At 38.9% G+C, this 14621-nt stretch overlaps 1 protein-coding gene across 6 annotated transcripts in view; it reads right to left on the bottom strand.

Annotated features, from left to right (window-relative positions):
• Positions 1-14621, bottom strand: part of IQSEC1 (IQ motif and Sec7 domain ArfGEF 1) — a 218301-nt gene that overhangs the window by 110686 nt on the left and 92994 nt on the right. The window contains exon 1 of one of the 6 annotated variants that reach the window (XM_067543789.1): positions 290-402. The exons of the other annotated variants lie outside the window; for them this stretch is intronic. Coding sequence (XP_067399890.1) covers positions 290-333 — 44 coding nt within the window. The 5' untranslated portion in view covers positions 334-402. Of the gene's footprint in view, positions 1-289; positions 403-14621 lie in introns of those variants that run through there. 6 annotated transcript variants of the gene reach the window in all.

The raw sequence follows: 14621 nt of genomic DNA on the forward strand, positions 1-14621 counted from the left end.
TGGGAATCTTTCCATTGACTTCAGGGTCATTCATATATCTCAAAGCATATCTCAAACTTTACAAAAGAAGAGATGTAGCATTATCCTCAGTTGAAAGATGGGGAAACTGAAGCCCGATATGACAGGAGTTAGCAGGGCCTTGTTCTTTTGGTTCTTGAGTCTCTGTAGAGAGGTAGATAGGGGAACCCAGGCCCACCAACTTCACTAGATTCCACCTCAGGGCCCTTAACTGAGGTAGGCAGAATCAACCCTCAGCAATTCTCCTGCTGTACCAGGAGTTCCTGCTTACTTCCCTTGGCTCTGTAGGCTTCTGCAGACTGTGGCTATAGTCATCCCTTCTCAGGGGTGTTATCGCTCTTGGGCAGCGTCTCACTAGCTTGCTAGCAGGACCTTCTTTCTCCAGCTTGCTTGATCCTCTAGCAGCCACCTTGCCCCTCTGCCTCTCAGCTGTGTTATTCTCCCAGCAGCTGTGAGGCTGCCAATCAATGTTGACTGATAGTTTCTGCATTAACTCATTGGCTGCCCTCCCAGCATGGGGTCTATACACACCATGACGCTACTGAACTACACTGCCTCCCATAACACAGGATATTTAATTTTTGAGGAGAGGAGAGATTATCATCAGCCTCTGACCCTCAACAGCGAGCCCTGCTGGCCTATTGAGAGCAGCAGTAATGGGGTTAGAAATAAAACCCTCCCTATATCTGAAAGACATTTGAGGAAAAGGGGTCCTAATTTTTGAGATAGGAGTGGTCTTACACAAGGAAAAAGTAAGGGTGTTTGAAGGTGCTCTGATGTGATTCAGACAACTCTACTGCTTAGGCTTGGATTCATTTTCTCCCATCTGCAAACTTGTAAGCTAGACAGGAGCCATATGAAGTGGGCAAGATGGTGCCAAAAGAGGGTTCCAACAGCACTATGAGATAGATAAGCAGCTTTACAGATAGGAAAAGCAAGGCACAGAGAGGATAAGGGACCTGCTCAAGGACAAACAGTGAGACAATATCCAGGCCAGAAATAAAACCCAGAAATCCTGATTTAATGTTCCCTGCTGTGTAACACTCTATCGTATTTTGTCCCTCCAAAAAAATGACCAATCCTAGAAGCCCGCACTTATGCCAGCAGTTCTAATTTATGGAAGTCATTCAATTGATAGATGCACTAGATGCAGTCCCATGACTGAGGATTTGTTGCGTCAATAGGGGTTTGCAGCAACAGGCTCTGAAGCACTAACTTGATGCATAGCTTCCACTCAGTGTATTCTGTTCCTGAAACTCTCCTCTAAGTTCTAGATAATTAACACTTTTCATGCTGTTTCTGATTTTAGGTTTGTCTCCTCTCCATGAGTCACCTTTTCATGTGCAGCTCACAGTGGGAATTTCAGCTAAGACACACTTTTGAAGTTCCACCCTAAAGAGAGTTCATTGTTTGCCATTAGAAAATGAACCTCTTCCTCTCTGAAATACTAACTAGACAGCATAAGGCAAGATATTTAATTTACAATTGTGACAGACTGGGGAATAGGTCTGTGTCAGTTTATGAATTCTATTTCGCTTTTGTGAGCACCAAGTATATTTCAGTATAACTTGCAGAGTGGCTTTGAGCATTCATTATTGTAGCAGGAAGTTGACGCCTAGTGGAGAAACTATGTCTGGGAAGCTGTGACAGAGCAATTGATTTTGAATGGTTCTCAGTGGAATAATGAGTTTGCTACCAACAGGGCCACTGACTTTGACTCTGTACAGAGGCCCACAAGGGGAAGGAAGTAGAAGGGAGAGGGTCTGACAACAGGAAATTATCCAGCACAAGCACATGTTTAGAAAAGATATCAGAGATTGTTCTAAAAGAGGTATGCTCTGTAAGCCAAATATGATTGGGATTCCTAGGTGCTACAATAATATGAACAATAAAACCATTTCATCACCAGAAACAGAAGACCAAGATGGAAAGAGTGCAAGAAGGGACTTTGTCTCTCTTAAAGACACTGATTAAATTGTAGGCGTAGAGAAGACATCAAGGGGGATTGCCTTTAGGAGTTTGTTGTTTTCCATAGAGTTGCAACTCTCTCTTTTTTTAAGAGTAAAGTGTGGGTGTATAAGAAATTCCTTTGCTAAGCTTGTGTTTCCTTACTTCAATACCATGTTATTCCTGAAGAAAGCACTAAGAAACCACAGCTCCTACAGCCAGGTGAACTCTAGGGAGAAAGTATCTAAGCAACTGGAAGGGGAAGGGAGGGACTCAGGAGAGCTGAGTTATAGGTTGTGGGGTGTAGGCAGGTGGACTATAGGGTTCCAGTGCCCAAGAAGGGTGGCAGGTCTGCACTGTGGAATGCAGTTGAGAGACCAGAGTTAAGAACAGGAACCAGTCACTACCCAGCAGGGGGCTTAGAAACACACGGGACTCGATGGTTGGATCCTGTCACAACAAACTGGTGTCCATTAGAGAGTGGGAGTGGATCAGGTCATGACAATAATACTACAAAGTGAGATATTTATCTGTAAGTGAAATATTTAATAGCAACCACTGTTGATGTGGCAACCAGTATATGTACTCATAGCATAACAGAAAGGCAAGGCAACATATATCAAACAGATTTTTCCCATTAAGGAAATGTCTCCAGTAAACAGCAAAAATTTAATGGGTACTAAAAACTGTATATAATTATTATTATTCATGACTTTTTCTGGAATTACTAGGTATAACTGCTGAACAGCTACAATGCTAACACTGAAAAGGGATGATATGGAATCATGTGCACTGTTGTCTGTTAAATAGTAAGCAGTACTTTCACTAAGTAAAATATCTCTATATTAGAATGAAAAAGTAGTGGGATGTTGAGATGATTCACACAATCTGACTGGCTAATGTACAGGGTATTAATTCTCTAGAAATGCCTTATATATACCAATTGAAACTGAATCACCCATAAAAAAAATCAATACATCTAGACTTTTTTAATTTTCATATGATGGCAGTAATAATGACCTCTCAATGCTAGGTATTTCCTTGGGAGCTCTTAAAATGCCTCTCAATCCCCAAGAGAATTCCTGTGCCTCAGTTGTCATTACTCTGTTTTACACTTCTTTTTAACTTTCTAAATTTAATATGGTCCACATTTTTGACAATAAAATGTGTGCATGTGTGCACATTTTGCATGAACAATCAATGCTTGTGCAAAAGCACATGAATGCTTTTAGCAACATGACTCTACAATCGTCTAATTTTTAAGAATCTGGAATAGCATTTTTTTTTTACATAAAATATTATTCTTTATCACAAAAAGATATTCAAACAGGACTACATCTGACAGCTTGTAAAATTAATTAATGATTGATTTATAACAAAATACTCTGAATGTGGATAATTTACATCCAATATGAAGTTATTTCTTTATGCTAGCATTTTGTGATCTAGTTCAATAATTATATATACACATTATACTGAGATACCATATGCATCTTATGCACCATCTGTAAGTAGATATGGCACACTCCCCTACAGTATACACTCCAGTATAAATTCTGAATACAGAAATTCTTGTGATTAAAGCCTTTATTGCAGTGGGAATTTTTTTGCACCCACTGTCAGTTTAATCATGTTACTACAATGCTGTGCACCACAGAAAGCCTATACATAAATAAAACCTCCATCCCAAGATAGAATATTAATTTAAACACATCACAAATCACTTTTTAGTCCTACTAAAACTAAGTCAATCATACATGGAGGGAATTATGATAAGGAAATTCTATTTAGAAACAGCTTATTAGACTAAAACGTTTGAATAGATTCAGCATTACCATACTGATATACCTAATGAATATAAGAGTGATTAATGCATGAAAAAAAACTTACCTACATTCATGTTTGCTTGCCTAATACATCAACATTAGGAATTAGTGTATTAGGCAGTTAGATAAAAGACTTACTAACTCAAGTGCATATATTTGCTTGGCTTTTGGCAGCCGCACGTTCTTACCACAATAAGATCCTGATCCCTCAAGCCGCTCTGTATGGGCTCAAGGATCCACCCATGCAGAACAATTGGAGGTTTGTGGCTTAAGATCCTACACATAATGCAACCAGTAGTGGCGAGGAAAAAAGTAATGTTTCCCAACAGAGTCTACACAGCAGAGTCAAAGTTATTTTCTATACCCTGTCTAGGAAACAGCTGTAATATCTTCAGTACCACTGTTGTGATAACTAAGCATAAGCTTATATTAATTGACTAAATCCTTTAGCTGGATGGTCTAAGACACTCATACAACTCTTATGTGGATCTGCCACAAGAAGGAGAAAATAAATATTGATTTTTGCCCATGGTGACAACTATATCCAGTCAGAAGTTTTCAAAGATATTTTGTTTTCAAACACATGTAAAATGATCGGCAGAAATACAAGATAAACCAAACCCCCAGGACAGCAACTTTCCATGCTATCACCGAGTAAGTTTAAATAGGAAGGAAAAGGAATATTTTTTGTTTGATTATTTCCAGCAACTGAAATACAGTGGGTTTACCTCCAAACAGTGCAGTCTGCTGAAGCAGCTTTCATTATTTTCTCTAAGGCCTTGTCTACATTACAAAGATAAGTTGACCTAACATAGGTCACCAACAACCGCATTAATTACTGTGGTGGCTGATGTCCAGCTATCCTCCTTGGATTGGTGATGTGTGTCCTCACCAGGAACGCTTCCACTGACCTAAGAGGGAGAGTGTGAGAAGCTGAGAGCCCAGTCCCACAGGTTCCCGGGGTTCCTTCCACAGGCTCTTTTGCAGGCTGCTCCCCCCCTTGCTTCTCTATTCCCCGCTGGGAGCAGGGTCTAGCTTCTCACCTCAGCTCCCAGCACAGCTCTCCAGAGAAGCAGTGGGCAGCTGGGCTCTAGCTGCCCAGCTTTCTTGTCAATTTTATGTCTCCAGCAAAGCCTTAAATTGACAAGAATCACAGTCAACAGTTGATATAAGGAACACAGTGTCTACACTGACAATGTGTTGCCCTAACTACACCGACATAAACCCTACATATTTCACTGAGGTGGTTTTATTATGTCAGCATAGCAGGGGAGTTACATAGTGGGAGGAGCATTTCAGTCCACTGTTTAGTTGACCAAAGTAGTAGTGTGTCCACTGTTTAGTTGACCAAAGTTGACTTTTGTTGACAAAACTTTGTAATGTAGACCAGGCCTAAGTAATTTGGTGCATTGGGAATGATTCAGAGAACAGCACTCTAGGACACTCACTATTGTATGAAAGGAGATAATGTGTGAAAGAGTGGGAAAACATCCAAGCATCTTTTTAGATTTTATTAAACCAATGGAAGAGCAAGCAAATTACCAGGAGATACAAAATGAAATTATGCTAATTTTATATACAATACGTTGGGAATTTGGAAATTAGGTTATATACAACTAGAGGGTAATAATTAATTAGAGCCTAAGGAGAATCTAATACCTGTTACGTCATATGGACTCACAGGTATCCTGATACTACTCTCATCTGTCCGTCATTCTGGGAATAATGGCACAGAACAGAGTGATGCATATGTGAGCAGGTAGCTATAAAGAAAATTGTGAAAGGATGGGGGAAAAAAATCCAACATTCCAATCTGTGTGTAAGGAAAAAAAACTGATTGGGCACCAACTGCATTATTCAAAAACAGACATCAGCCAGTAGTGTACACATACGATAAACAATGCCACCAGAAGAAAGTACCTTTAAATTACTTTATTTCAAGTTTTGAGCTGGATTGTGCCTTCAAGGAGGAGCACTGGCCAGCAGAATGCCTGTCAGATGCTCTTAAGTGCAAACTACTTCATCTCCTTAAGGGGGCAGAATATTTCTACCCCTACCTGTGCACAGCCAACCAACAATGCTTACCAATCAGCAGGTTTATGCCAGATTTGCCTGACATATCTGGAAGACATCCCTAGCAGGGTGCTGATAGCAGAAATAGCTTACAAATGATGATGAAATTATATATACACATGCTAAGACATGAAAGGCCTTGTCTTAATGACCACATATTGCACATGCAGCATGCAAAATTTCTGCCTCTTTATTACTTATGTGACAAACAAAAGATATTTAAAACTTTTACTTGCCAGTTGCCCTTTAGTTAAGCTGTGAGGCCAGGCATAACTAGTGAAGTTTAACCTAGGCAATACTTGGCACTGCTGTGCACTAACCAGAATATAGCAATAATGGCAAGCTTTTAAGATGTTAATAAGAAATCAAACTGTTGAAATTATTACCCAATGTTAGCTTCTATTTTGAAGGCAGCTTTAAAAGGGCATACAATAAGAATGCACCATCATATGTATTTTCTATTGCACAAAGTAAACCAATGGCCTTTGACCAGTGAGCATTATTGCTCCCTCTGTAATTTTCCAGATGGAAGAGTTTGCTTGTAATAAATCTTCTCTTTGATGACACTTCTGCTAATCCAAGTTCCAACAGCTCCATTTTATTCACAAGTATTTGGAGGAAGATGACAAAATTACACTACATGCAAATGTACATTTTAAATCACTGTGTTTAGGTTGTGGACAAGGCAATACAAATAATTCCATTTTGTCTGTATCAGCAATAAGGAGCCAAGAAATTTCTTTGACAATGTATCTACTGTTGGGAAGAAAACTTTTAATATTCGGTTAACTTCTTGTCCTATCCCTGAACTCATTCATTAAATCATATCCCCTGCAAATGTGAGATAAAACTAAATGGAAACCCATTATGCTAATTAACAGCATGGTACAGTTAATAATGAACACCCAGGAGGCCTTTCAAATACAATAAGTTACCTTCTGCTATAAAGAACCCTGAACTCTCTGAGGAACTGCTTGTGAACAACTTGTGGAATAAAACACGAAGTAGCCAGCAAAGTAAGTGAAATCGCTTAGGTTACTACAAGAAGGCAAATATGTTTTCTCCTTCTTGCAGCAGTTTGTCTTTTCTCTAATCCATTTGAAGTCTGAATACAAACTGTTGTGTCCTGGCAAGTAACAATGAATGAGCACTAATAAAATAGATGAGGGAGAATTTGTTGTAATTGGATGATCCTTAAATAGCAATAGATTATGTACTCACTGTAATCTTATCAGATGAACTTGCTGTATCAGCACTGTCTACTTCCATAAATATTGAAGATAGACATTATGGATTTAAAGGGCCTCTGCAATTGCTACTTTAAAAACAAGTTAAAGAGCCCTGGTAATTTTATCCATTTATATCCTTTAATGTTAACACAGTAAAGATGCTTCCCCATCCTCTAGGGTTGAATTTATTTAATCAGAACTGCCCAAAGCTCTGTTTGTCTACAGTCCAGAAAACTGAATTAACTTCTTTGCAAGGACCTTTTATTTAGTCAGTGGTATTACATAGTGGTGACCGAGGACAGAATATGGCCATTTATGTATAACCTGGTGCCACTTGCTGTTGACATGTAGCAGGTGGGTGTAATCCTGAGGTTACAAATAGTGATATCCTAAGCAATTTTGGGGAAAAGTACTAGTGAAAATTAAAGAGGCTGAATATGGCTTTCCTATCAAATAAGCATGATAGCTGCCTGGGTATTTGAAAACATATGATCTGAATTGGCTATTTCATAGGATGGAAGTCTAAAGGACTGAGAATATAGAAGTTTGGAAGGAAAAAGTTTCCCAAACTTGAAATGTAGATTTGAGCTTCGTCTACCTCCGAATAAAATGAAGAAGACAGCTTTTATTTGCACAACCACCATGTACATACATAGTAGAGAATCGAGTGGGCATTGCATAGACTATGGCAGATTGTCAGGGAAGTTTCTACCTGAAGGACAATTGTTCTTGCACAACAGTGTATTTGTGACTAACTTGTTTTCAGTGACCATCAGCACATTTTTTTCTTTTGAACATATTGGGCTAAATTCTGCTTTCAGTAATAGTAGTATAAGATGAAGTCTGCTGAAATCAATATATTTACCCCGGGTTTTACCCTGGTAGAAGAGTGGAGTGTGGCCAATGTCTGGAAGAATCTCACTCACTCTTATTCTCTGCTAGTGTTTGAACTTTCTTCCCTAGAGATGCACTGCAAAATCTTCTTTTACTCCTACACCTGTGTTTTTTAAAGAGGCATTTATAACAAATTATTCTATAAAACCAGCTTGTCCTTGTACATCATGAGCAGATAACAGCTCCAGAGCTGAATACCATGCAAAATATTTTACCTAACTGGTGTTATGATTTTTGTTGTACTCTTCAGTAGGCAAAAAGGAAATCTCTTTATTCATAATAAAATGTGTCATTAAATTTATATTTATCCAAGACCTGCCTGTTTGGATCCCAAGAGACTTATGGGTGGGAGGGGATTGTAGCAAACACTGGATATTGGATGAATAACACTCAAGATTTTCCTTGGGAGGAAGGGAAAGGGAAGATATGCATACCTAACTTCAAAAAGGACATTTAAAATCCTTGAATAGATCACCAGCTAGGGCATTCTGCCATCTGTTGTTGAGATTTTGAACTGCAAGTAATTAAAAAAAGAAAAGGATAACTTGTTTAAAATTAATATCACACATTTGGCTAGATTTCACTTCAGAAAAGATGTCCTTGTTAGAAAGAAAAAATAAACCTACCTGGGAGTGACAGAGAAAATTATTGATGACCTGATTCTAAGATTCCCAGTATTAAATTCACAGTGACTCCTTTCCTACTGCCAGCAAGATCTTTCAAATGTTCTTGTGATACATGCAAGTCATTCTTAGCAAAATATTTTATTCAATCTTTCTGGAATTTCTCGCTTGCATGGCTCCTTCAGTGATTCTTCTCCTATATCACATACAGAGCAATTCTGTTCTGCTATCCATCACACAACGTTTGTATAGTAATTCTTCTCCAACATATGACAGATCTTTCACTGAAAAATAGTAGCAACAATCACCTTATTTCTTTGCATGCACTGTTAATCTTCTTCTATGTATTATAAACAACAATGAATTGACCTGGGCTGAGTACCAAAGTAGTACTTCACCTTGCTTTGACCTGGATTATATAATCATCAGCAAAGCCCCTGAACTGCCTGGTGTTCAGTCAGAGAGATGTTTTCGTACAGTATGCTATAATTCCCAGAGCACTGTTAAAATATGTGTCTATTCTAGTCAGGATGGGGATATTTTTCTGAGTCCCAGCAGTGTGTTACTAGTATTACCTCTGCTAGAGGAGCCACGTGGCAAATCCTATTGCATTTCAGTGGGAGCTGAGAGCCAAGGGGTCCTTTTTGTGCCATTGAAAATCTTACCCATGGTATTTGGCCCAGACAGGTTAGCAGTCTAAAGATCTACTCAGTGTGGCAGAGTTGGGCACTAAACAGACAGATCTGTTGACTGAAGAATCTGATGAAAGGCAGTGAAACTATTTCGGTTGGATTGTCATTGGAAGGCTTCATAAGTGGGGAAAAAGGTGTGTTTTGAGGAGGAATTTGGAAGGAGAAGGAGATCATTTGAGGTATGAGGGAGGTTTATTCAAATGCAAGTCATGGCTGAGTAAGTATCTGTAAAAGCAGCAGCCAGGGTGTGAGCTTGGGTGAAGGGCAGAAGGAAATGAAAGTAGAATATAATCATGGGCCTTGAAGCTGAGGATGAGAGACTTGAACATGATGCAAAAGCACCTTTGTGGGTCTCTTGTACTTAGGCACTCACAGCTGGATCTTGTCCTTTGATGGAGGCATACAATACACCATCTATTCTTTCAACATGGAAATTGCACAGGTGCATACTTTGTAAAGTCTAATGAGTGCAATGAGGGAAAACTAGTCCTATTCACTTTTTACTGCTAAAAAACAAAACCAAGTGCATCAGTCTACACAAGCACTCAGATACAACAGTGATAGGCTCTGTCATGGATGGATAGATAGATAGAGGGATGGACAGAGGGATACAGACAGATGGGTGAATAGATATAATTCCCTTATCACTTCTGGCTGGATATTGAACAGAAAATGTGAGCAATTCCTTGTGACACTTTTCTCTAAACTTATGGGTCTTATCTTTCAATGAGAAGTTTTGTAAAAGCTTGGAAGGTACTGCAAACTGTCCAATGGAGTCAGACCAGAGTGAATATCCTAATTTGTATATATTATTAATGTTTTAAAAGGACTTAATGCTAACAAAAAAGAGCAGAACAGGCAGCAAAAGACAGTGAAGTCTTCTGTGTAACAACAGAATGCACTCTGGCAGCACAAGCTTGCCCACACTGCTCAGATGTACTAGGACTTGCCCAAAGTCCAATAGTAAATCTAAAAAACTGTCAATAAATATTGCTTGACTTCCAGCCTGTGCTTCAATGCTTCCTCTCTAGATGTGCACCCCTGGTATGAAGAGTAAGGTATGAAATGCATATAATAGGAATAAACCTTTAAAAGAACAATTCTGTCTTGATGTAATCTTCATGTTCCCTAGCTCAGATCTTCATGTCATTTAACAACATTGTGCCAAATATTGCCTTGACTGACATCCTACAACTCTATTGAAGCCAGGATTTAATAGAATTACCACTAGTCTCTGTTTGGGTCAGAAACATTATAATAGCCACCACTCAAATTGTAATTTGGCACAATGGCTTTCAGTCCTGGTCACAGCCCCAGAGAGCAGTGGCAGCACATACAAGTGAGGATCATTAAAGAGAAATCATTTACACTTTGTTTCAGATCTTCAACTTTGGTTTGATTTTGGGGTGGGGGGAACATTCAACAGACGGGGGTCATTTTATCTTAGCTAGTTTGCACATCTCTGGTGTGTATGGGTCTCACACATGCATACATTCACTCTACATAATTAGAGAATACACATTGAATACTTTGCCTCAGATTACAATCTGATTACATGTAGTGGAAATATATATTCATGCAAACATCTGGTGAAGATTACTCCATGCACTCTGCTTGGTTATACACAACGCTAGGGCAGCCCTGTGCAGGACCCTTCATCACAGTTATAACGGCACGCACAGCCTTTGGACATGGTTTTGAATACATATATTTCTAAAAAATAAATTAATTAATAATTTTCTTTAAAGTTATTAGTAAAAAATCCAGAGACACTGTAAAGTTTCCAAATAAAAATAACATCCTAGTTCTTTAAGGAATGTGTTATTCCCAGTCTATAAGTCACTGCATAAGAATCTTACTATTGCATTCCTTGCTCAGGCAAATTCAAACTCAAGTTAGAATTTTTTTAATCTGGACTAAGTTTTTTCCCCCTTAGAATAAACAACTGTGTATGAGAATATATATACATGGTTTTATATATTATATATATGAGAGAGAGAGACACACACACACACATGCACACACAGAGCATTCAAGGCAAAATAAACAATCCATCTAAAACCCAGCTATATTATTTATCATCATATTTCAACAAATATCTCAGTCAATTTTACCCTATAGAATATATTTCAGTATTTATATTTTTTAAAACATGGTGAATATTTTATATACACACACACACACACACAGACACACAAAAGTGCACACACATGCTCATGCATACATACAGCGTGCCATTGTCTACAGAAGATCACTTCTGGACTACACTGTTATGGAGTTGTATACAATTTATATAGAAGATTATAAGCAAAAAATGAAGGCTCCATGTACCATTGTTCCATTAAAGTTAGAAGTACAGGAAATCAAATATAGACTTCAGTTTATAAGTCTTTCTGGATGCCTGGAAAAGGTCTGTAGCCTTGCATATATATGTGGTAAAAAATATTGATTAGGGCTATGATGTAAGTGACAAATAGCAGGCCCAAAGCCTGTATGATAGGTTGCTTAGCATAACTAAGCCCTAGCGTGACATAAGCAGGGCCGGCCTCCCGGGTGGATGACAGACCAGGGTTCAGTGGTTGTGGGAGGACACACACTGTGAGTCAACCCCTCCCCCCACCCACTGACAGCCAAGCCCAAAGTCCTTATAACACTGTGCACTGGGGATGCTTTGGCTGGAGCTCCTCCTGTGCGCCAAGCTCCAGCTCCTAGTCCCGTCTGGGCTGTGGAGGGACAGGACTTCCTCTTCCCTTGTGTGGGCTGCTCCCGGGGCCAGGTCAGACTCACCTCCGGGAACTTCCCTTGGCTGCAGGAAGCTCTGCATGCCCCCTAATCCTCCCAGGGTGCTATTTTCTGTAAGGCTGGTCCTGGCTATAAGGAACTAACAGGTGATTGACAGCAAGTCACAAGGTTAAGCCCAGTCATAAGAAAGTTGACTGATAAGAAGCATGAAACCACAAATAAAAGTTACTGGTATTCTTGGATAAGTTTAAGAAATAAGTAAAACTGAAACTTACATGTATTAACTGTGGGAATACAATAGAAGCCCCGTGGCAATTAATTAACATAAATACTAATGAGATTGATGTAATGGTTAATTAACCTATAGGAACTGAAGACCACGATGTAAGTGGGGTGTGGCAATTCTGTGAAGGAAAAGGCACTGAAACTCTCATGAACATGCACGAGATGCAGCATATATTAGTGTTACCCAGTATAAAGAATGTTTCCCAGCATAATATAGTGGAATATACCACCATTATGACCAGCTATTGACTCCTTAGGCATCACCTGGCCTACTTCAGGCCTCCCCCCACAACAAATGATGTGAATAATGGAAATGCTAGACATTCAGTATTATCTCTCTCTCCTTTGCTATATTGGAGTGTGTGTGATCTTGTCTGGCTGGTTAATAAACTGCTAATGAGAATAAATATATTGCATTGTTTTCTGTGTGTCTTGGGGTTTTCATTTTAATGACAACCTCACTACTGCAGATGGTCTGAAGGCCAAACCCTCTTAGACCACTGCATGTTAAATTAGGGTTAATTTTAGAATTACAGATTAGGCTACAGGCTGCATGTCCTAAAGATAAGGCACCCATAGCTACTTCTTCAAATGGCACTGGTAGAATGAGGGAACTGTGCTAAATCCTAAGAGGGAGATTAGTACCTGAACCAGTTTAGCATCTGCTGCAGAAAGCATCAGGGAATATACTGAATGTTCAAAGACTGTGTCATCCAGAAAAAAGGGTTTAATACATTCACTGAAGCAGGAGAATGTTCCCCTCACCTGATGAGAACAGCAGAGGTACAATACCATCTAATTCTGGCTATTTTCTATAAGGAATGGACCATCTTCTGCCTTAATAAGGAACTCGGAAAGACTGAAGATGGTGCAGAAGTCATGCTTTCGTTGTTTCTTCCCCGGCATGAGCATATGAAGTGCTCCCAAAATCCTTCATAGGTGGGATTTTTACTTTAGGTAGATCCCACTTGCATCCTCATGTGCAGGATCTGACTGCTTCTGTGTTTCACTGCGATTACATTCAATGCGATTACATTAATTGACCCAGACTTAGCCCTTGTCTTGGTGAAAAGGGATCCAGTGATTTAACAAATATTGTTTGCATGTTAGAAAACCAGGCTAAATTCATCCAAAAAGGTATTAATTTGACCATTTGAATGTAGGGCAAAGAGGCTGGGAAGCAATCAGCAGAGCTCACTACTCCAGTTACAATGTTAGAATAAAGATGATATTCCAAGGCCAAATGCTTTGTCATGCCACTGTTACTGCTGAGAGTCTGGAAACTACTTATGTATAATTGTGGCAGGATCAGTCAATATAAATTCCTGGATTCCATAAATGTATCCAATTGACCTCTCACACATCATCAGTTTTACAGCTTTTAAAAAATAAGAGGCAACCATCTCTGAAACAAGGGATAAAGCCTGGTGGGGATGCTCTCTTGGGTTTATTTGCCTAGTTCCTTTTAAAAGATGTTAACGGTCCCTAAAGAGTCTCTCAAATTATACTCAGAGATTGAATCTTATTTCTACAGGCACTGCCTACATCTGCAATTTTTTTTGGTAACTTCAATAACTAGATGATACAAAGTATTCTAGGAAATACACCTGGCCCTTGCAGGTACCATCACTATTGTTTTCTGTAGCAATTTGGCCAGCCCTGCTATAAGGAAAGATAAAAAACAAAGAATCCAGTATTTGTCTCTCTAGATGTAGAATGCTTGTATCAAAATACTGATGAAATGACTAGAACAGCCTTTGAGAGCAGGAGATGGGTATTAAAATAAAAATCTCTTCTGAAAAAGCTCAATATTTAGATTCAGTTCCTATCAAAACATTGCACTAGTTATGCTGTTGTTAAACAAGCTTTGTTTGATGAAAGCAAAAGCAAATTTGGCTTTAGGAAACATTTGTGTCTTTGCTTCTTTCTCTTCATGTAAATCTGACATTTTATTTAAAGATCAAAATTCTTAAATCAAATAGACTGAACGTTATATTATCTGACACTGTTAAAGAGCATATAGGTCAGTTTTCATAAAGAGTCAGAGGAAGAATTCTCAGAGCTTTCCTGGTGTCAGCATATTGGCACTTCATATACTTTCTCCTGCTCTTCATTTGAGTAAGCTGTAATTTTTCACACCTGAGAGAATATAAGATCAAGTGAGATACTCTGCATTTCATTTAATGTTGCACAGTTGGAGGGGGGAAAGTCTTCAGTAGACAAAATGTGGTTCTGGAAAAGGTTTTTTTAAAACACTCTTTTAGGTATAAATAAGATGTCTTTAACTATACT

This window comes from Emydura macquarii, unplaced genomic scaffold (genome assembly GCF_026122565.2).
Source record: "Emydura macquarii macquarii isolate MOO-44397 ecotype Brisbane River unplaced genomic scaffold, CSIRO-AGI_Emac_v2 contig_968, whole genome shotgun sequence".
In the NCBI taxonomy this organism is placed as follows: Eukaryota; Metazoa; Chordata; order Testudines; family Chelidae; genus Emydura; species Emydura macquarii.